Source organism: Salmo salar, chromosome ssa01 (assembly GCF_905237065.1).
Source record: "Salmo salar chromosome ssa01, Ssal_v3.1, whole genome shotgun sequence".
Classification (NCBI taxonomy): domain Eukaryota; kingdom Metazoa; phylum Chordata; class Actinopteri; order Salmoniformes; family Salmonidae; genus Salmo; species Salmo salar.
Window position 1 is genome coordinate 70,703,700 of NC_059442.1, and position 24,622 is coordinate 70,728,321.

Below are 24,622 nucleotides of genomic sequence, written 5' to 3' on the forward strand. Positions count from 1 at the left end.
CTACACAAGCGGGCTGGTCTTTTTAGTTATTTTCTACTGTTTTGACCCAGTCGTTAGTTCTAATCATTCAATTCATTTGGCGTTGCTATTCTAAACAAATCATTGACCTGTAGCTAGAGATTCAATAATGATGAGAGACAACAACTTTAATAAATGATGATTGAATAAATATCCAATAGGCCTACATAGGCAACAACTATGTTTGCCGAGTCTGAGCTAACCAACTATCAGAATTCGACGTTCATCGATGTTTATCAAACGTCAAATTTCAAAGTGTTTAAGGTTAAGTTTAGGCATTAACTCCGAATTCTTAAGGTTAGGAATTAACTCCGAATGGTGAAGTTAAGGGTTAAGGTTTGGGATAGGCTTAAAACAAAAATATAAAAAACAACTTTCCATTATTGGATTCAAACGTTTAGAATCAGAGGCATATGCTTACACTCATCCTCCATCCCCAATGCCCTAGAATAACTAAAACCTACTTGAAGGTAACAGCACTCGCTGTTGCCCCTAGTAGCAGGTTTCCATGTCATCTCCCGATGTCCTCAGACATGGATGGATGTCAAAAACGGACTTTTATCATGGGTGACCTGCCTGGATGGCACACGAGTGGAAGAACTGTCCATGGTCCTGGCATTGGTTGGTGAAAGCCAATGTTTTCCTCTTCTTTGCTGGCAAGGGAGCGATCATATTTGTAAAATGATACACTGTTGCACAGGTTGTAAAGGTAGATAGGTAGGTTTATACAACCCCCAATTGTTGCAAACCAAAAAGTAGCATGTAAAAATAATGTGAAGATACTTTTTCCCAAGGGAGATGAAGTTTATGAATTTCCTGCCTGGACTGCGGACAGTGGAATTACAACATTATGACACAACTCCCTAAATATCAACCAATCAGCATCCATGATCCAAACAATTTGTTTCATAATATCGAATAATGTGTTGCCGTGTTTGAACTTTCCCTTGAGGCGCTAGTCCAGACAACGCATAATCTCCACCATAGGTGTCAGCAGCTTGAATATCAATTAGCTCATTCTTGGAAACTAGAATTAATCCATGTGAGTCATTTGACAACTAAGCTGCCTTTTCTGACACTTCGGTAATTTAATACAATAACGATGAAGGAGTGGTAGAATCCTGGGAGAATGTCATTGATATTTGAAAAAGGTTCAACAGAAAAAAGGGACCCTGTTATCTCAACCATTCATCACAGTACTGACACCGGTCACAGGGGCATAGCAGTGTGTGCAATGGATGATCAGATTTTTATGACAATAAAACATTTCTGATGTCTATCCAGCCTGCTACTATTCATAGAATTGTGTAAACTTATAATTCGAATTATAATTATATGTGTGCTACATTCACTCTCTGCAGTGATTTACAGTTTATTGTTGCATTTTTTGTCATAAATGTGGTATATACTATACTGATTGCAATTTACAAGACAACAAAAGTAGGCCATGAAAAAAAAGATGAATGTATTGCATTGCCAGTAAATGCAGTAAATATAACGTCAAATAGTCAACAATGTGAAAAGTTGACAGCTTGTGTGACAAAGATGAATGCTTGTAAATTGTATTTGAATAACTTAGATTTTTGATCAAATCCAACAAAACCCACTTTCTGTCTTAATGAGCTCAATTTTATTTCCAAAAGTCTAAATTATGAATGTTTCCCTGATCATCTCCATCCATAATGAATGTATCCCTGGTCATCTCCATCCATAATCAATGTTTCCCTGATCATCCCCATGCATAATGAATGTTTCCCTGATAATCCCCATGCATAATGAATGTTTCCCTGATCATCTCCATCCATAATAAATGTTTCCCTGATCATCTCCATACACAATGCATGTTTCTCTGATCATCTGCATACATAATTAATGTATCTCTGGTCATCTCCATGCATAATGAATGTTTCTCTGATCATCTCCATACATAATGAATGTATCCCTGGTCATCACCATGCATAATGAATGTTTCCCTGATCATCTCCATACATAATGAATGTATCCCTGGTCATCTCCATCCATAATGAATGCCACCCATAGTTATTAGTCAGTCAATCATGCTTTTTGACTCAACCAGTCCCTTTGGCCACTGTGTAGAATGGTAACATTATGCATCACTGAGTGATCTCACAGATCCATGTGCAGACAGGGACACAAATGGGTCTTTGAAATCTTACAGCAACATTCACTCAACTGAAACAAAATAACTAGAGGGTGAATGTATTTTCTGAAAAGAATGAAGCATTATCATAAGTTTAAAATAACAACTGCCTGCATCAACAAATGTAAAGTGATCCGTTGACAATGTGAAGTAAAAAAACATGCAGTAACAGTGCCCCCATCAGCTCAGTAAAGGAATTCACTCGAACATTTACAGTGTAAATTGATTATAACTCATGGCCAGCTAATATAATGCTGACAAAAACATAATCCAAAACAAGCAATGACATCTCTGTGAGAAATTGTTCCAGTGTGAACAAAAATGAAGAAATGAGCTTAATTGTACAACATTTCTGAACAATTGCGAAATCTGTGAATTCCCGATAGTCCATGGTCTGGCCCATGACTGGGAAATTGGTCAGCAGCAACAAACTTTGTACCCTTCCCAAATTCCAGTCAGTCGTTAAATACACCAACGTCGGTTACAACTTAGACTGAGGGAAGAAACAACATTGACAACATGACACAAGCTACAACAAGAAGAGTTCTACTTTGCTTTTGCTCACTGACAGGTAAGAAGGCAAGCCATGATGGGGGTAGAAACTTAATTGAGCCTTCATATTCATTGTATGTGTTTGAGTTTATGGTAACAATGTATTTAAACACAGTAGGCCTACATGCCGAGTATCAACCTGTCACATCATGGCACTCATTTTTCAATCAGAAGAACAACTATGCATTGGCAGAGACAAGGTTGAGACTGTTGTGTGATTCGGAATGTTTTTTTTGTGTCTGCCAGCTGTCCTCTCATATGCTGTTGCTCAGGAGGAAGATGTTGGGAACAATAGCTGCTCCTCAACCACCTTGATGTTTAAACAGCTCTCTACTCAGCTTGCAGTATGGATAACTTCATCACTGAATTTTGTCTAAAAACTGTTAAATCTGTGGTCAGCTTTTACCAATAATGCAATGCGGATCAGTTGCTCTGGCTAAATCTAACTTGAAGTTGACATGTTTTGGTACTTGGATTTCAAACAGATGTATGACATCTCTTTCCACTATCTGTCAACAGGATGTAGCACAATGTGCAGAAAACATGACTAGCCAGTTGAGCGTTGACCAGACTGCTGTTGTGATTAACTCCCTACAAACACTGACAGTCATTCTACAGAAACATCAAAAAACAGGTAAGAGTCCTGAGCAAAAAAACAGATCTGTGTACAATAAGAGTTTGTTGCTGACAAATACTTTATTGGCCCCAAATAAGCTATGGCAGAGCAAAGGGTCTCTTTTAGTGTAACCCATAATTACATTGGCTTTACTTTGTGTCTTTCTAAATGTATTACCTAAGTAATTATTGTGTTTCTGTGTGTTTTCCTTGTATAGTTTACCAGGAGGTTAAGCCCAAACAGTGTCCAGCTGCAGTAGCCCAGAGTGAAGGAGGACTTGTGTGTGTCACCATCAACAAGAGGCGTTACTGTAAACCCATGTGCAATGAGGTACTCTTTCCTGCAACATCACAGGCATATGAGCTAAAAGCCTCTTATAATCACACTGTATGGTGGCACAAAGATTAAATATGCAGTTTTCTACAATAGGCTATTCCATTATATGAAACACAAACAGTTTCTGCAAAAAAAAGAGTTTCTGCAGAAAATGGGGGAAAGTAAAATAAAATAAAAATGTTTGGTCTTTAAAGGGATACTTCAAGATTTTGGCAACGAGGCCCTTTATCTACTTCCCCAGAGTCAGATGAAATCGTATGTCTCTGTGTCCAGTTTGAAGGAAGTTAGAGGTAGTTTTACGAGCAAATGCTAACTAGCGCTAGCACAATGGCTGGAAGTCTATTGGTATCTGCTAGCATGCTAGCAAATGATCAATTATTTGCCATATTTGCCTCATTAATTGTAATTTATTCACTACACAGGGCTTTGACTTTGCGTTCTTGAGGAAAAGTCGTCTGTATGAGGAATGCAGTGCAGGCACCAAATTCCAATGGACAACCCAATACATCGGAGGTAACAGGCTGGCCGTTTGCAACAGTAAGTGCCCTCTGTAAATCATCTGTAAAGTCTCTCTGTACCTCCACAGAAAGGCCATGGTGGACAGCTTGTAGAGCTGTAATATGTAATACTGTAACTAAAACATCCTCTAATTCTGTTGTAAAGGATTAAGTCATATTGAAATATTGATGAAATGTTTCAAAGTCAATGCTGTTCAAAAGTGGTAAGAATGTGTGTCTCTTTGTAAATGCAGAATCCTCAAGCTCTATTGCAGGAGCTACAACAGCCTACTTCCCCAAGGACCAGGACTGCCTGACTACCAAGAGTAACAGTGATCTTGAGGCTAAGATCCTTAATGAGTTCTACAATGAGCTGAAGAACATCGAGGGACAGAAAGAAAACGCCTGTCTCGTCTGTGGATAAACATAACAGAGAGGAGTGAGACTAGAAGGGAAAGCTATAAGTGGAAATTAATGTGTACAGTTTGCAATAAATCCACCCAATCTGTGTGACACCTAAACCTGAGTTGCTGGTTATTAATATAAATATCGACACACAAAGTAATGTTGCTACAGAAACATGACATGTATTACAAACACAATCCACAAGTCAGAAAAAGAAAGTGATGACAAAAGAAAAATAAGCACATTTGACATTAAACCATTTCTTCCATACTTCAGTTCTGCTGAGCACAAAGATAACAATCTTCTTCATTATTCTCCTCATTAATGTTGAGAGTTTTAGCAGCTAGTAATAGTGCAAGGATTATCATAGCAGAGTAAAATAAATCTTATCTCTGTCAACTTGAACGACATATGAGGTTTAAGATCCTACTAGCTCTGAAGCGTTAGATGCCCAACGTTCTTCATGCAGGTTGCATATTTCTTATTTGATGTCCTTCAAATACAAAATGCAGTTGTTAAATGATCAGACTACTATAATCTCAAAGGATATATAATAAGCATTCTAAAATCCCAAGTGATGTGAGGATTAGCATAATACTGACAGTTCAGAAGCTGCAAACCACTTTGTAAAATGGCCTGATTTGAATAAATCCGGGTCATAATCTGAAGTCAAGGTCAGCAAAGCAAAGACTGATTTGAACTCATTAACTATTATATCATAAATCAATCAATTAATGGTCAATCAAATTCAGGGATGACATGGAAATGATCTAGAGAAGATACACACTAGACACAAAAGTATGTGGACACCCCTTCAAATTAATGGATTCGGCTATTTCAGCCACACCCGTTACTGAGAGGTGTATAAAAACAAACACACAGTGATGCAATCTCCATAGAAAAGCATTGGCGGTAGAATGGCCCTACTATAGAGCTCAGTAACTTTCAACGTGGCACCGTCATAGGATGCTACCTTTCCAACAAGTCAGTTTGTAAAATTTCTGCCCTGCTAGAGCTGCCCCTGTCAACTGTATGTGCTGTTATTGTGATGTGGAAACATCTAGCAGCAACAACGGCTCAGCCGCAAAGTGGTAGGCCACACAAGCTCACAGAACGGGACCGCCGAGTACTGAAGCGCAAAGCATGTAAAAATCGTCTGTCCTCGGTTGCAACACTCACTACCGAGTTCCAAACTGCCTCTGGAAGCAATGTCAGCACAAGAACTGTTTGTCGATAGCTTCATGAAATGGGTTTCCATGGCCGAGCAGCTGCACACAAGTCTAAGATCACCAAGCGTAATGGCAAGTATCGGCTGGAGTGGTGTAAAGCTCGCCACCATTGGACTCTGGAGCAGTGGAAGCGCGTTCTCTGTAGTGATGAATTACGCTTCCTTATCTGGCAGTCCGACAGACTAATCTGGGTTTGGTGGATGCCAGGAGGATGCTACCTGCCCCAATATATAGTGCCAACTGTGAAGTTTGGTGGAGGAGGAATAATGGTATGGGGCTGTTTTTCATGGTTTTGGCTGGGCCCCTTAGTTCCAGTGGAGGGAAATCTTAACGCTACAGCACACAATAATATTCTAGACGATTCTGTGCGTCCAACTTTGTGGCAACAGTTTAGCGAAGGCCCTTTCCTGTTTCAGCTTACAATGCCCCCGTGCACAAAGCGAGGTCCATTAAGAAATGGTTTGTCAAGATCGGTGTGGAAGAACTTGACTGGCCTGCACAGAGACCTGACCTCAACCCCATCGAACACCTTTGGGATGAATTGGAACACCGGCTGCCAGGCCTAATCACCCAACATCAGTGCCCGACCTCACTAATGCTCTTGTGGCTTAATGGAAGCAAGTCTCTGCAGCAATGTTCCATCATCTAGTGGAAAGCCTTCCCAGAAGAGTGGAGGATGTTGTAGCAGCAAAGGGGGGACCAACTCCATATTAATGCCCATGATTTTGGAATGAGATGTTTGACGAGCAGGTGTCCACATACTTGTAGTGTATGGGATCCCATAATCGTCAATTATATAAACGAGTCATTGTGTTGGTACTACAGTACTATACTGAACAAAAAAAGCAATGCAACATGTTTTCAGGGGCTGAAATTAAAGATCTCAGAAATGTTCCACACACAAAAAAAACGTATTTCTCTAAAATGTTGTGCACAATGCTTTTTAAATTGTATTATTTTTTATTATGGGGAAGGTCAACTTTAATATTGCGGATAGATTGTGGCTTTCATCAATGTAGTTGTCTTCATCATTTCCAATCCCCCATACATTTTTTTCTTAAACATATACTGTATATAAAATATATATTTTGTAATATATTTTCCTTTATTATTTTCCCCATAACCCCTCCCCTAATTGGAGTAAACTACTGGACAACAACACTTACTGTAGGCTTCTACTTCCAGATTATACATACTATATACTATATACATTTCACAGACACAGTGTATTTTACAATAGTTGTCTTTAGTTTGTTTTTAGTCCCATTCTTCAGCTACCCTCAACCCCTCCCATCTATCTCTGAAGACCATCCAATTTTGAGTTCTATTTGCCATATCCCGCTTCTTTACCTGTGGGATCGTCTGATATCAGTCACCCAGACAGCTGATGAAACTGAGGAGAATTTTTGTCTGTAATAAAGCCCTTATGTGGGGAAAAAGTAATTCTGATTGGCTTGGCCTGTGTCTTCAGTGGGTGGGCCTGGCTCCCAAGTGGTTAGGTATATACCCTCTCAAAACCACCAGTGGCTGCGCCCCTGCCCAGTCATGTGAAATCCATAGATGAAGGCCTAATTGATTTATTTAAATTGACTGTTCCATGTTGCGTTTATATTTTTGTTCAGTATAGTTGAACAAGAGCAACCTTGTCTGGTTTGCCACCATGTGTGGTGTCAAATGGCCTCTAGAGGGCAGCAAAGAATACAACTAGCAATCTCTGCAAACATTTTACAGTTTTAATGGACTTCGCTCTTTAGGGACATTTTTGACCATTTAATACAATTATAGCCAGGGATCATGTTGGGATTTTGTAGGTGTAAAAGTAACTCCTGCTATATTTCCTATAAATTCAAAATAAGAAACCTCAAGAAATATCACTGACATGAGTAATTCATTCCTCTGATCTGGCTACTTTGAAGTTGAAAACTGCTTCTGCAACTGGAAACAGAGACCATTAACCAACATCAAATCAAAAACATATACATGTACACTCAGTGTTGGGGAGTAGTGATCTACATGTAGTTCAACTAGTAGTTTTACTACATTTTGCAGTAGCTTGGTTGTAGTTGAACTAAAGTCAAACCTAGGTCATGATTTCAGTAGTTAATTACTTTTTTTGCCATGTAGCAGTGTAGCTAACCACTGGAACCTACACCCTACTTTTTTTGCAAAAATAAAATATATGTGAAGTAGGCAAGAATTACACATTCTGTTAACATTTGACTCCAGAGTGATCTGTTCCTGTAATTTTTTGTCTATGACATTTCAGATTTGGATATGATAATTTATCACAAAGTAGTTTGAATGGGGTGAACTGCTTTTTCAAAGTAACTTTAGTTAAGTAAACTATATTTTCCTTAAGGGTATCTTTAGTGTCGCTTAACTTCTTCCAGTAATTGGTAGCTTGGTAAACTATATTTTCAGAGTAGCTTCCATAATTTAGGCCTAAACCATCAACTGATTAATTTGTATTTTCATGGAAAAACAAACATAAAAGTCCTCCTTACAGTGGAGTACAGTAACTCTACTGAATATGTTTTTGGTTATTCCTGTTCTCTGATTCTAACTGATATGTTGCTTCTTTCTCATTATTTTTTTAGTGCATATAAAGATATTTAATGTACAGCCCAGTTCAGTCAGATTTACTGTACAATATGATACTGCAACTACAATAATTTCCACTAGAGGTCAGTTTCCAATCATTTTCAGGGGTAAAGAATTAACACAGGTTGGTAAAACAAATGCATGGGATTTGCTCTTGTCCTCTCTATCACACAAAAAAATATCATCCTGTCTCAATACCTAATCTATGGCTAAAATCCTATCATGTCTTGGTAACAACATGTTTAGTGGGTAAAGCCAAGACCTTCAATGAGCTGACAGTAAACACAAAATAAGTACTTTGACGAGAACTGTGAATATTTTCAAATAGAAAAATAGTAAAATACACAAGAATTATGTTTTTTTGATTTGTCTAAAGGTTTGTAAGGCTTTGCTGGTATTTGGACACTGTGTGAAATTCCATGAGTAATGGGAACTCTTCTGAGACAGTTTCTGCAATAAAAAAATGGCCTATTACAATGAAAGCAATTGACTTAATTTGAGCCTCATAGATTTGAATATGTCAGACGTGATTACCGATTGCAGGAACAGGATTCAAAGCTTAGGGCTTCTCACAGCAGCTTCAGCTCTCCTTCTTTGTGCATCTCCAGCTCCTTTTTTAGTCTAAGACACGTTTTCAATGTTAAGCCCATGAAAAGCTAGTTTCTCATTACACACGCACATTAAATTTAACATAAAAAATTGTCTGACCAATACTACAACCAAATGTTGACCGTGCCAGCATATTGGAAATAGAGATTGGCTTGCACACCTACACTTTTAAAAGACAGCACTCATTAAATTGACATGCATTCAATTTCAAACAATCAATAGGTGAGTAAAAACTCCATTTGGGCCAGCGTTTGAAGAATGATTAATGAACACCCCCAGGAGGAATTATCATAACAGTGAGTGCAGCTTCCCCCAAACCCCCATCCTCAGCACATCCTGTGGACTAATCAGGCCGTCAGTAATGAAGGAGATTTGTGGGGACAGAGGAACAGAACATGCTTCCCCCACGTATGATTTAAAAGCAGGGGGAGGCAAACACTGCCTCCCTGGGACAGATTCTGTAGCAATCCATCCTTTTCATTAAGCTCTTCACATGTGAATCGGAGCTTGTTCTTCTTTTGACCGAATAATACGGGCAACATATCAAAGTCTTAATTAATGGGATTGGAGTAATGCTGCTTTATTTACACATCCTGGTCTGAAGAGTACCCGAGAGGCAGGTTGAGTGCATGTTCATTCAACGCTTCTCAAACAGAACCATTAACAAAATTATACAGGAAGACAATACATGTGCAACAATTTATGACTCACACACCAAATACCCAGAGCCTTGCTGTTCTGTCAGCATTGCTGATATGATCCTGGGTATATCTGTAAAACACAGTCCTCACATATTTATTGTATATGCTTCCAAGCACATTTGTGATCTAAGTTCTGACTCCATACTCCAGGATAAGCCTTGATTTAGCAGTAATGGACCACTCTCCCCACGCAAACGCTATACACGCAATGTATAGTCAGTGAGGTTCCAAGCAAGGTACTGGAATCTTCAGGCATCTTTACATGTCTCTCATGGGTACAGCTGGCCAGTTTTGATGTGCAGTTAATTACCTTAAGCAAGTGCTTTCTGTGAGGGGCTTCTGGCTGACCATCAGAATCTCTGCTCTCAGTGACACTGTCATTGATTAAGCTTTATTCAGCTGGCTCTCCAGGTCTAAAATAAACAATGATTAACAACATTACGCATACCTGTCAGTGTGTCCCTTAATAAGAAAGGGGATAGATTCAATTCAGTCTGCATTTTATTATTTTTTAAAAAAATGTACCCCCTTTACTCCCCATTGTCGTGATATCCAATTGGTAGTTACAGTCTTGTCCCATCGCTGCAACTCCCGTACGGACTCGGGAGAGGCGAAGGTCGAGAGCCATGCGTCCTCCGAAAGACGACCCCGCCAAGCAGCACTGCTTCTTGACACAATGCTCGCTTAACCCGGAAGCCAGCCGCACCAATGTGTCAGAGGAAACATCGTACACCTGGCGACCGTGTATTGCGCCCGGGCCCGCCACAGGAGTCGCTAGAGCGCGATGGGACAAGATCAACACGGCCGGCCAAACCCTCCCCTAACCCAGATGACGCTGGGCCAATTGTGCGCCGTCTCATGGGTCTCCCGGTCGTGGCCGGCTGCGACACAGCCTGGGATCGAACCGTCTGCACATTTTCTACAGTACGTTGTCTTTCAGATTGTTTGCTTTATCTGGTGGCATGGCCTTCAAATATTTAGCTGACAACAGATCTGGATCAAATATGTACCTCTCATAATACGTTCCAGTCCTTGTCACTCCAAATGGAGACATCTCTTTTCTGCTTACATGGACTCCATCTCTTAGACAGGAAGGAAAATACAGTACAAGGGGTCACCATAAAGCCTCAGGGTTGGCCAGAACAGTGCATGGTTAGTGTAGCATCAGGTTATATAATGTAAATAAATGATTAATTCATAAGCTAGCCATACCCAATGGAAAATAAAATTACCAAACTTCACATATTAACAGAAACAGTGGCTCATTTACCTTTGTTTAAATAGTTAACCTCCTCTAAGTTAACTTTCTCAGATTGGGTTTGGCTCTCAAACACAGTCTCCCATGAAAGGCAAATGGTACCATTCAGGTAATTACATACTACCTGGCTTCAAATGATATAAGACATTATGAAGGTTAATTGTGCTTGTGGAAAGCATAAAAATGTACTGTCTAAAAGGCATGGTATTCAGGACAATTGGTTCCTATGAGCGTTAAAAAAGTCAAAAGATAAAAATAAAGCATTTAACCTTTGTGAGGGGGAACAGTTAAAGAGAGCTTGAAAGTACTGTGGCAGTGTCCGAATACCCATACTAGCGTACTACATACTTAAACTGCATACTATATACTCATCGTCGCATACTATTTAACACGTATCGTTTAGTAAAAAGTATGCCGTATGCCACGGTCGCAACGCAGTAGTGGCTCCTGACTGGCTGGGTAGGTGGGGCGGGGCTGAGTTCAGATGGATTTTCAAATTTCAAAACACGCATTGCATTAATCAGCCTGATAATAGCTCATTTCCAATTTCTCTGAACTCTGAATAGAATAGGAATGGAGTTATAGGCCTACCCAGGCTGGTTATAGGCAGACTATTACATAAGCAAAATACCGTTGCCCATATAGCCCATCGACCACATTTAAAAAGGACTAAAGACAGAAACAAATCATTTCATTTCATTTCAACATACTGTATTCAGACCCCTTCCCTTTTCTCACAATTTGTTACGTTACAGCCTTATTCTAAATTAGATTAAATAAAAACAGTTCCTTATCAATCTACACACAATACCCGACAGGTTTATTGAATATTTTGCAAATGTATTAAATATAAAAAACAGAAATACCTTACTTACATAAGTATTCAGTCCCTTTACTATGAGACTCGAAATTGACCTCAGATGCATCCTGTTCCCATTGTTCATCCTTGAGACGTTTCTACAACTTGATTGGAGTCCACCTGTGGTAAATTAAATTGATTGGACATGATTTGGAAAGGCACACATCTGTCTATATAAGGTCCCACAGTTGACAGTGCATGTCAGAGCAAAAAAACAGGACATGAGGTCGAAAGAATTGTCCATAAAGCTATGAGACAGGATTGTGTCAAGGCACAGATCTGGGGAAGGGTACCAAAAAATGTCTGAAGCATTGAAGGTTGCCAAGATCACAGTGGCCTCCATAATTTTTTAATTAAAGAAGTTTGGAACCACCAAGACTTTTCCAAGAGCTGGCCGCCCGGCCAAACTGAGCAATAGGGGGAGAAGGGCCTTGGTCAGGGAGGTGACCAAAAACCCGATGCTCACTCTGACAGAGCTCCAGAGTTTCTCTGTGGAGATGGGAGAAACTTCCAGAAGGACAACCATCTCTGCAGCACTCCACTAATCAGGCCTTTATGGAAAAGCGGCCAGACGGAAGCCAATCCTCAGTAAAAGGCACATGACAACCCTCTTGGAGTTTGCCAAAAGGCACCTAAAGGACTTTCAGACGATGAGAAACAAGACTTTCTGGATTGATGAAACCAAGATGGAACTCTTTGGCCTGAATGCCAAGCGTCGCATCTGGAGGAAAACTGGCACCATCCCTACGGTCAAGCATGGTGGTGGCAGCGTCATGCTGTGGGGATGTTTTTCGGTGGCAGGGACTGGGAGACTAGTCAGGATTGAGGAAAGATGAACGGAGCAAAGTACAGAGAGATCCTTGATGAAAACCTGCTCTAGAGAGCCCAGGACCTCAGATTGTGGTGAAGGTTCACATTCCAACAGGACAATGGCCCTAAGCACACAGCCAAGATAATGCAGGAGTTGCTTCGGGACAATTCTCAATGTCCTTGAGTGGCCCAGCCAGAACCTGGACTTGAACCAAAACATCTCTGGAGAAACCTGAAAATAGCTATGCAGCAACACTCCCCATCTAACCTGACAGAGCTTGAGAGGATCTGCAGAGAACTAGGGCCTATCACTCCCAGCCCACCTCTTCCAATGCATTGTGGAACAGTTTGAATCAAATTTTACTGCATGAAGGGTCGAAGTTAGTAAAATATTCTGGAATTTAAACCATAATAGATTTTAGAAAATTCACATTCTATAAAACATTCTATTTGCGTTGTTTCCTGCTATTTGTTGATTTCGGTAGCACATCCCCATATCTAATTGATCAGCTGTTGTCAAAGCCGAAATTAGTATGACATCCGGGCATTTAATGAAAGTATACTTGATTTTCAAAATGTTGCATACTATTAAACTTCCCTTTTTTCCCATCATACTCAAACAACCTACTATTTAGGACGTAAGCATGTGTATTCAGACAAGGTCACTGTCTGGATGACAACAAATTGATGATTGGGAAAGGCAAGTGTAAAAAAAGGCAATGCCTGTGCACGTGACTTTCCCCAGAGTCCAGTTAGGGTGATTTTTCCCCTTCTCAGCTGTCTATCACAGACTCCTGGTTTCAGCCAATCGGTGTGCAAAAGTGGACGTTTGGACTTAGGCCCCTCCCACCCAAGCTCACAGTGGTTATCTTCTTCAGCCAATGAGGACGTAAAGTTTAGTTGGGGACCGTTTTTTAGACTGTACTGGAACGTTCAACCACAAAGGCTCCACCTGCCTTTCCCGCTCCTGGCCTGGATCCCAAGCCAGCAGTGGATTCTTCGCCTGCTCCTAGGATGAAGCCACAGCCTGTAGCTACTGCAAATGTCAAGTGCAGCCAGGACGTAGGGGCCTTTCAAACCACACCTGCGAGCACCGTGCTAGTTCCAGCACGAGGGTGCTGCTACCTCCAGACCTTCCAGACCTCGCCTCATGGTACTGGCCAGACATGCCACCGGTGACCCTCCAGGAGTCACCCCTGATGTCCCCCCTTCCCTGCCACCATGGTAGGGACAGAGTTGCCTGCCTCCATGGTAGGGTCAGAGTCAGAGTTTCCTGCCCCCGTGCTAGGGTTAGAGTTCCCTTCCTTCCTGGTAGGGTCAGAGTTCCCTTCCTTCCTGGTAGGGTCAGAGTTCCCTTCCCTCCCAGTACTGTCAGAGCTCCCTTCCTTCCTGGTAGGGTCAGAGTTCTCTTCTCTCCCGGTAGGATCAGAGTTCCTTTTCTTCCCGGTAGGGTTAGAGTTCAGTTTCCTGCCTACTTGGCAGGTGTAAAGTGTCCAGTCTTTGGGTCTAGCATGGCAGGGGACTCTAAGTTAGCCGCCCTGTTTAATGGTTTGTAGTCTCCTGCCCTGCTGAGTTCTCAGCACCCTGCCTTAGTTGGTAGGCAGTTGCCTAGCATGCCAGGTTTAGAGCCTCCTGCCCTACTAAGCCCAGAGTTAGCTGCACAAGGCTTTCTGTCTCCAGACCTATTCAGCCTGCAGCTCCCTAGCCCACCAGGCTTTCAGCCTCCTGCCATGCTAGGCCACAAGCTACTTGCAATAGGCCCTCAGTCCCTAGCACCAGATCCTCAGCCCACAGCTGTACTAGGTCCGCTGTCTCCAGCCCTAGTCGGCCCTCAATCCCTAGCCCATGTGGGTTATCGGACTCCTACTCCACTAGGCTCAGAGTTACCTATTCCTGCAGTAGGCTCAGAGCTCTACCACTATCCTAGCTCTCATTCGTTCTCCCTGGCAGGTCCAGAGCCAGTTTTTCTGTCAGATCCAAAGCCAGCCCCCAGCCTCACATGGCACCCTGTCGCCTGATAGCTTCTGATAAGCTTCTGCTCAGCAAGGAAGAAGCCACTGCTCCAAATCTGCCATAAAAAAAAACAGACTACGGCTTGCAACTGCACATGGGGACAAAATATCGTACTTTTTGTAGAAATGTCCTCTGGTCTGATGAAACAAAAATAGAACTGTTTGGCCATAATGATCATCGTTATGTTTTGAGGAAAAAGGGGAGGATTGCAAGCCGAAGAACACCATCCCAACCGTGAAGCATGGGGGTGGCAGCATCATGTTGTGGGGGTGCTTTGCTGCAGGAGGGACTGGTGCACTTCACAAAATAGATGGCATTATGAGGGAGGAAAATGATGTGGATATATTGAAGCAACATCTCAAGACATCAGTCAGGAAGATATAGCTTGGTCGCAAATGGGTCTTCCAAATGGACAATGACCCCAAGCATACTTCCAATGTTGTTGCAAAATGGCTTAAGGACAACAAAGTCAAGGTATTGGAGTGGCCGTCACAAAGCCCTGACCTCAATTTTATAGAAATGTATGGGCAGAACTGAAAAAGCGTGTGCGAGCAAGGAAGCCTACAAACCTGACTCAGTTACACCAGCTCTGTCAGGAGGAATGGGCCAAAATGCACCCAACTTACTGTGGGAAGCTTGTGGAAGGCTACCCGAAATGTTTGACACAAGTTAAGCAATTTAAAGGCAATGCTACCAAATACTAATTGAGTGTATGTAAACTTCTGACCCACTGGGAATGAGTATATTCTGAGTATGAGGTTAATTTTACTATTACTGGAAGAGAGTGTGTTATACACCAGCTAAAGTTAGTAAGTTAGTAGAAGATTCTAGACAGCTTGGCCATAAATTGTGACTAGCAGCAGCAATTAGCCTCTCTCTCTGCTGAGATGTTTACATCTTGTTTGTACTAATGTGTGAATAGGCCAATGTTCCTCTAATGCTATGCTATCTAGGCTATGTACAGTTCCAGTTGTATAGCTGCATTACCAATGTAAATATTATTTATATTTCCTTTTTAGAACCACAAAGATGACCTCTATGGTGTGTGTGTGTGTGTGTGTGTGTGTGTGTGTGTGACCAAAAGATGATAAAACTCCGGACAGACTGTAGTGAGTCAGTACCTTAACAATCAGCATTAAGTACTAGCGGGTGAGGGCATTCACAGGCGACCGCTCAGACAAGCTCCAGCTAGCAATTTTTTCAGCAAGTGTCATAGGCTATGGAACAAAAGGCACAACATTTGAGCTGTTTCATTATGATAGTGTGCTGAAAACACTTAGTCATACCTGAAAAATCATGCACATAGTTTTAGCCAGCTCCACAATAGAACATGATTTCCAGTGGAAGTGTATCTCCCAGAAACAAACTTGCAGTGAAAGGTCACTGTAATCGGCCTGTGTGTAGCTGGTGTAGAGAGTCAGGCGCAGGACAGCAGATATGAGTAATCAACGTATTTACTCAAGTAATCACAATTACAACACAATATACCGATCCCACAATAACGGACCGTATACAAGACAAACAATTACACAAACAAACATGGGGGAACAGAGGGTTAAATAATGAACAAGTAATTGGGGGATTGAAACCAGGTGTGTAAGACAAAGACAAAACAAATGGAAAATGAAAAGTGGATCAGCAATGGCTAGAAGGCCGGTGACGTCGACCGCCGAACTCTGCATCTCCTTCACTCCATACGGCGTTGGCCCACTCCAGGGCTTTGCCTGAGAGGCAGGAGATGAGGGCGGACACGCTCTCACGTTCCAAAGGAGCCGGGTGGACGGTCACCAGGTAGAGTTCCAGCTGGAGTAGGAACCCCTGCCATCCGGCAGCCGTCCCATCATACTCCCTCGGGAGCGCGAGTCGAATCCCACTGGGACTGGGTGAAGGAGGGGTGGACAGTGGGGCCTGCTGTAGTGGGGCTGGTGGAGGCGCTGGAAGACCTCCTCCTCTCTCCCAACGATCCATCGTCTGCAGCACGCAATCCATTGCGGTGCCCAGATGTTGCAACATGGTTGCGTGCTGCTGGACGCGCTCCTCTACCACCACAGGCAGGGCGTCTGCTCCTGCTGACTCCATTTGACAGGTGAGTAATTCTGTAACCGGCCTGTGTGTAGCTGGTGTAGAGAGTCAGGCGCAGGACAGCAGATATGAGTAATCAACGTATTTACCCAAGTAATCACAATTACAACACAATATACCGAGCCCACAATAACAGACCGTATACAAGACAAACAATTACTCACAAACAAACATGGGGGAACAGAGGGTTAAGTAATGAACAAGTAATTGGAGGATTGAAACCAGGTGTGTAAGACAAAGACAAAACAAATGGAAAATGAAAAGTGGATCGGCGATGGCTAGAAGGCCGGTGACGTCGAACGCCGAACGCGACCCGAACAAGGAGAGGGACCGACTTCGGCGGAAGTCGTGACAGTCACAAACTAGTATGCAGGCTGAAATGCATCTTGCCCTTATCATTGCATTTGTTGACATGATTAAGCAAGTTGATATCTAGTGAAAAAATGTATGCTGTTACAGCTGCTCAATTTAGCCTAATCATAAATAAATATGGAGCATATTGACTCAAGGTATATGTGATATTCAGCAGCAGCCTATAATTCATCTCTTATTGCATTTTATCTCAATGAATGACCCTTTGAATTTGACCCCTGTAATTGCCAATCTTGTTATGTTCCTTTTTGACATGTACAGGAAGAGCTCAACATTATGAAAGGCTGATGAATCTATCTTCCGCATATAATTCAAGCGTGTTAAAAGGTTTCTTACAATAATACTAATGTAATCCGGCGGAAACTAGGAATTGATTTTGTAGCGCCACTTGCAATTGATCCATTCAGTCTCTGATGAAGCCCCTCTACTAGATTAAGGGTTTTAATCATACAACAGATCACCTCTTAAAAGTGAGTCAATACTGCACTTCATCTGTCAACACACTGTAATTCATGTAGCTATTTGACTATTCACTGTACAACTCTGTGCATTCACTGCTCAATGAAGTGTCTGTTATTATCTCTGTCACTTTAACAATATTGTCACACCCTGCTTTAATAATTTTAAGGTTTGCTCTTTCACACACATAATGATAACAGCAGATATACCTTTTCATCAAGTTGCTTGGAGACACATTTCAAATATTTCTGTCAATGACTTGATCTTGTTTTGACATCTGGCAATAGCCACCTTGATGGAAATAACATTGAAACAGAATAGAAAATACACAAGTAAACTTCAGGACAGACCCAACCAGTTATGCTCTTTAGGCATCCCAATTCCCCAAAACAGTCAATTGAAAATGAAAAATAGACTAATTTAGCTAACATTGCATCAATAACAGCTAGCAAACTGTTAAGTAGCTTGCTAGCTGAAAAGAAAATTCTGGCTGGCAGCTCACGCTCTTGAGATTGTGGTGTTTTCTCTGATATTTGCTGTTAGGTACATAGAATTTGTTTTAAAAGAGTATCCAAACTCATATATTTATCAGAAGAAATTAATATCTATATGATCTTTTAAATGATTTATTAAACATGAGGTTAGCCAGGGCAGCAGTAAAGAATATGCTGAGTGTGTTGAGATTCCAGTCAGAATTCCCGCCAACAAATGTGCATGTGTTCTATAGCGTGCAAGTGCATTTGGCAGGACTCACTCTGATCAACGTTGTCCAGGCTGGTTGCATTTTGTTGGCTTGAAGTCAGTGTACTTTTAACAGAAAACATACTAATATAGTGGAAAATGTCAAATTCAGTATGTCCCCACCCAAACATGGCCTACAGAAATGTTTTGAACATAGGGTAGTCTGGGGGTAACCTATAGGCCTACCACCATGAAGACATTATGTAATCATGGTCAGAAATGTTCCAGTGCAGCCATTCTCTCTAGACCTCTTCATTCATCAGAGCTCCTTCAATTAACTATTAGTTCTCATTATTGTTTGACATTTGTAAGTACAGTCAGCAATCAACTTTAATTCAGTGCTTTTTTTCTCCTTCAAGGTTTGTCAAATACCAGTAGGCTTATAGAGGCTAATTCTTTACTTTAACCAATTTTCTCCTAAGCACTGCTGGAACGAATGATTTTAGCCGGTGCCATGAAGAAGCACGTTAATTAAGTGAACGCCTGCTCGTTTATATGACCAGGACTAGCCTATATCATTCTGACATTCATTTGCTAAATTAATAGTAAATATTAATTGAGGCATTTCATAAATCCCAGATTGATGTTGCTCACCTTCATAAGGTTGGTTAAAATAGCAAAGTCATCAAATTATATACAGTTGAAGTCGCAAGTTTACATACACTTAGGTTGGAGTCATTAAAACTCGTTTTTCAACCACTCCACAAATTTCTTGTTAACAAACTATAGTTTTGCCAAGTCGATTAGGACATCTACTTTGTGCATGACACAAGTCAGTTTTCCAACAATTGTTTACAGACAGATTATTTCACTTATAATTCACTGTATTACAATTCCAGTGGGTCAGAAGTTTACATACACTAAGTGGCCGGTGTGGCTCAGTTGGTAGAGCATGGTGTTTGCAACGGCAGGGTTGTGGGTTCGATTCCCACGGGGGACCAGTACGCAGAACAAAAAGTATATAATGCATGCATTCACTACTGTAAGTCGCTCTGGATAGGAGTGTCTGCTAAATGACTAAAACATGTAAAATGTTGACTGTGCCTTTAAACAGCTTGGTAAATGATGTCATGGCTTCTGATGGGCAATTGACGTCAATTGGAGGTGTACCTTTGGATGTATTTCAAGGCCTACCTTCAAACGCAGTGCCTTTTTGCTTGACATCATGGGAAATCTAAAGAAATCAGCCAAGACCTCAGAAAAAAAATTGGAGACCTCCACAAGTCTGGTTCAGCAATTTCCAAACGCCTGAAGGTACCACATTCATCTGTACAAACAATAGTACGCAAGTATAAACACCATAGGACCATGCAGCTGTCATACCACTCAGGAAGGAGATGCGTTCTGATGAATGTACTTTGGTGCGATGAATGTACTTTGGAAGGAAGGAAGGAGGCCTACAAACCTGACTCAGTTACACCAGCTCTGTCAGGACGAATGGGCCAAAATTAAACTTATTGTGGGAAGCTTGCAGAAGGCTACCTGAAACGTTTGACACAAGTTAAACAATTTAAAGGTAATGCTACCAAATACTAATTGAGTGTATGTAAACTTCTGACCCACTGGGAATGTGATGAAAGAAATAAAAGCTGAAATAAATAATTTTCTCTACTATTATTCTCACATTTCACATTCTTAAAATAAAGTGGTGATCCTAACTGACCTAAAACAAGGAATTTTTACTAGGATTAAATGTCAGGAATTGTGAAAAACAGAGTTTAAATGTATTTAGCTGAGGTGTATGTAAACTTCCGACTTCAACTGTAGGTTACCCAGACAATATACACTACATTTTTTTCTCTCTCAACATGCTTTTCAGCTAGCATATTTCATTCTAATATCCATATGTTTATTAGCGCTTGGTGAGAGCATTGTTTTCCTGTGTTTATTTTGCATACAACCTTCCCAAAATTTACCAGAACATGATATTTGCTTTGCTTTGGAACATTCTCAGCACATTTAAGGAACTTCACAAAAAAACATAATTTTCTTGGTATTTCATTACTTTAACAGAACGTTTCCTAAAAGTTCAAACATTGTTACATTTAGTTAAAATGTTGGTAATGTCATAGGAACATTCTCCAACTGGTTTGACATTGGGAATGTTCTCAAATTGCGGGGTAAAGAAATTCCCATTGGGCAAAGAAATTCAAAAGGGGTGATGATATTCATTAACAATAATCCGAATGTGCAAACTTTTCAAACAGAGGTAGATGGATTATTTTAAATATACACTGCTCAAAAAAATAAAGGGAACACTTAAACAATACAATGTAACTCCAAGTCAATCACACTTCTGTGAAATCAAACTGTCCAGTTAGGAAGCAACACTGATTGACAATAAATTTCACATGCTGTTGTGCAAATGGAATAGACAACAGGTGGAAATTATAGGCAATTAGCAAGACACCCCCAATAAAGGAGTGGTTCTGCAGGTGGGGACCACAGACCACTTCTCAGTTCCTATGCTTCCTGGCTGATGTTTTGGTCACTTTTGAATGCTGGCGGTGCTTTCACTCTAGTGGTAGCATGAGACGGAGTCTACAACCCACACAAGTGGCTCAGGTAGTGCAGCTCATCCAGGATGGCACATCAATGCGAGCTGTGGCAAGAAGGTATGCTGTGTCTGTCAGCGTAGTGTCCAGAGCATGGAGGCGCTACCAGGAGACAGGCCAGTACATCAGGAGACGTGGAGGAGGCCGTAGGAGGGCAACAACCCAGCAGCAGGACCGCTACCTCCGCCTTTGTGCAAGGAGGAGCAGGAGAAGCACTGCCAGAGCCCTGCAAATGACCTCCAGCAGGCCACAAATGTGCATGTGTCTGCTCAAACGGTCAGAAACAGACTCCATGAGGGTGGTATGAGGGCCCGACGTCCACAGGTGGGGGTTGTGCTTACAGCCCAACAACATGCAGGACGTTTGGCTTTTGCCAGAGAACACCAAGATTGGCAAATTCGCCACTGGCGCCCTGTGCTCTTCACAGATGAAAGCAGGTTCACACTGAGCACGTGACAGACGTGACAGAGTCTGGAGATGCCGTGGAGAACGTTCTGCTGCCTGCAACATCCTCCAGCATGACCGGTTTGGCGGTGGGTCAGTCATGGTGTGGGGTGGCATTTCTTTGGGGGGCCGCACAGCCCTCCATGTGCTCGCCAGAGGTAGCCTGACTGCCATTAGGTACCGAGATGAGATCCTCAGACACCTTGTGAGACCATATGCTGGTGCGGTTGGCCCTGGTTTCCTCCTAATGCAAGACAATGCTAGACCTCATGTGGCTGGAGTGTGTCAGCAGTTCCTGCAAGAGGAAGGCATTGATGCTATGGACTGGCCCGCCCATTCCTCAGACCTGAATCCAATTGAGCACATCTGTGACATCATGTCTCGCTCCATCCACCAACGCCACGTTGCACCACAGACTGTCCAGGAGTTGGCGGATGCTTTAGTCCAGGTCTGGGAGGAGATCCCTCAGGAGACCATCCGCCACCTCATCAGGAGCATGCCCAGGCATTGTAGGGAGGTCATACAGGCACGTGGAGGCCACACACACTACTGAGCCTCATTTTGACTTGTTTTAAGGACATTACATCAAAGTTGGATCAGCCTGTAGTGTGGTTTTCCACTTTAATTTTAATTGTGACTCCAAATCCAGGCCTCCATGGGTTGATAAATTGGATTTCCATTGATTATTTTTGTGTGATTTTGTTGTCAGCACATTCAACTATGTAAAGAAAAAAGTATTTAATAAGATTATTTCTTTCATTCAGATCTAGGATGTGTTGTTTAAGTGTTCCCTTTATTTTTTTGAGCAGTATACTATTGGACAATTAACAGATGTGGCTCTGTAATCTATACAGTCCAAATAATGATGATCGACGCTTCTTTGAAAATATATATAATAATTTATCAAGCCTACAAGCAATACAAGACTCAATTATTATGGTGGGAGATTATAATATGGTTTTAAATACCTCAATGGACCGTAAAGAAAATCACACTACAAACTATCACCCATATGCACTTAAGGAAATCACAAAAATCATGGACATAATGGAACTAGTGGATATATGGAGGCTTAGATATCCTGACCTAGTGAGATAATCATGGCAGAGCTTCAATCAAGCTAGTCATCTTGACTACTTCCTTATCTCATTCTCTGTGACACCAAAAGTTTTTAAAAAGTGTTGATATGGGACAGAATGTGTTCAGACCATCAAATAATTGGCATCTACATTAGTCTTACAGAATTTCCACGTGAGCGAGGATATTGGAAATTGAATCAAAGCCTATTGGATGACAACTTGTTTATATTTTTTATAATAAAAAAAAAACAAATTACCCCCTTTTTCTCCCCAATTTCGATCTTGTCTCATTGCTCCAACTCCCCAACGGGCTCGGGAGGCGAAAGCTGAGTCAAGCGTCCTCCGAAACATGACCCGCCAAACTGTGTTGGAGGAAACAGAGTTAAACTGACATCCGAGGTCAGCCTGCAGGCACCCGGCCTGCCAGAAGGAGTCGATAGAGTGCGATAAGCCAATTAAAGCCCCCCCGGCAAAACCCTCAACCAGGTTGGAGGACGCTAGGCCAATTGAGCGCCACCCTATGGGACTCCCGATCATGACCTGTTGTGATAAGGCCCAGGATCAATCCTTAGAACGCTGTGCCACTTGGGAGGCCGGGCAACTGTTTTTAACCAGGACAGAAGAATGTATAACAGATATAGCAGATCCCCTTAGTGTATGGGACACTTTTAAATGTGCCTTTAGAGGTCGTACAATTCAATACTCATCTTTAAAACAAAAGCAATTTAAGTAACAATTATCCATATTAAGAAAAGAAATAGAGGGACTAATAGTACAGATAGGTAGCAATAAAAACAGTACCATAGAGGCACCGAAAACATTAAACGAAAAACAAAAATAACTTATTCAAGAAAAATCAAGTGTAATATATTATAAAAATAAAGCAAAGTGGATGGAATATTGGGTAAAAATGCACCAACATTTTGTTTAATCTTCAACATAGAAATGCTACCAAAAATAATTTACTGAAACTTGTTACAAATGACTAGTAACCCATGATTCACCAAAATATATTTTGAAAAAGGAAGCAAAGTACTTTAAGCATATGTTTTACTTTCAGTCTCCTCCATCTCCACCAACCGAAGTTAATTTTAAGGATTTTTTTTCTATTAATAAAATTAACAGCTATAAAGCAAGACTCATGTGAAGGCCAAATTACAGAGGAGGAACTTCTTGATGCAATTAAGGCTATTAAGTCCAGGAAAACTCAAGGGATGGATGGCATACTAGTTGAAGTATACCAAACCTTTTTTGATGTACTCAAAGGGCCGCTATTAGCATGTTTTAATCACTCCTATAAAAACTGTAGATTATCAGATACTCAACAAGGTCTGATTTCATTATTAATGAAACAGGACCCAAGTGGTAAATATAAAGATCCAGCCCATTCAAAATTCTAGCAAAATGCATAGAAAATGCATAGAGTTAAAAAGGTATTGTTGGATATTATTCATCCTGATTTTTTTTTACATCGATGATACATTGGAGATAATATAAGGCAAGTACTCTAAATAATAGAACACTGAAAAATCTGGGAAACCAGGCCTGGTTTTGTCACACCCTGATAAGTTTTACCTGTCTTTGTGATATATCTCCACCCCCCTCCAGGTGTCGCCCATCTTCCCCATTATCCCCTGTGTATTTATTCCTGTGTTCTCTGTTTGTCTGTTGCCAGTTCTTAAGTCAACCAGCGTTTTTCGTCTTAGCTCCTGCTTCTCCCCAGTCTCTCTTTTTCTAGCCCTCCTGGTTTTGACCTTTGCCTGTCCCATCTCCGAGCTCGCCTGCCTGACCACTCTGCCTGCCTCTGAGCCTGCCTGCCGTCCTGTACCTTTGCCCCACCTCTGGATTACCAACCTCTGCTTGACCCGACCCTGAGCCTGCCTGCCATCCTGTACCTTTCCCCCACTACTCTGGTTATCGACCCCTGCCTGCCTTGTCCTGACGTTTGCCTGCCCTGTTGCCATAATAAACATTGTTACTCCAACACAGTCTGCATCTGGGTCTTACCTTCAAACCTGATAGGTATTCATAGATTACTTTGAAAAGGCTTGACTTGAATTTATATATAAAAGCCCGGAATATTTCAATTTTGGAGAATCTCTTATACAATGGGTTAAAGTTATGTATAGTAACCCTAAGTGTAAAATAGTAAATAACGGCTAATTCTCAGAAAGTATTAAACTGTCAAGACGAGTTAAACAAAATTCTCCAATATTGGCATATCT

The 24,622-nt window shown here is 41.4% G+C and overlaps 1 protein-coding gene across 1 annotated transcript; it reads left to right on the forward strand.

Annotated features, from left to right (window-relative positions):
* Positions 1-2,563: 2,563 nt before the first annotated feature.
* On the forward strand, positions 2,564-4,701 carry si:ch1073-126c3.2 (uncharacterized). The gene is made up of 6 exons (XM_014206967.2): positions 2,564-2,750; positions 2,978-3,075; positions 3,251-3,365; positions 3,565-3,677; positions 4,106-4,220; positions 4,435-4,701. The coding sequence occupies exons 1-6, from the start codon at positions 2,699-2,701 to the stop codon at positions 4,602-4,604; spliced, it is 663 nt and encodes a 220-aa protein (XP_014062442.1). The 5' UTR covers positions 2,564-2,698; the 3' UTR covers positions 4,605-4,701.
* Positions 4,702-24,622: the final 19,921 nt, after the last annotated feature.

Excerpts from the sequence above, each read along its gene's own strand:
- si:ch1073-126c3.2 (XM_014206967.2), top strand. The coding sequence starts at position 2,699 with ATGACACAAGCTACAACAAGAAGAGTTCTACTTTGCTTTTGCTCACTG. Across the intron at positions 2,751-2,977 it reads TTGCTTTTGCTCACTGACAG|CTGTCCTCTCATATGCTGTT; the intron begins GTAAGAAGGCAA and ends TGTGTCTGCCAG. Across the intron at positions 3,076-3,250 it reads AGCTCTCTACTCAGCTTGCA|GATGTAGCACAATGTGCAGA; the intron begins GTATGGATAACT and ends ATCTGTCAACAG.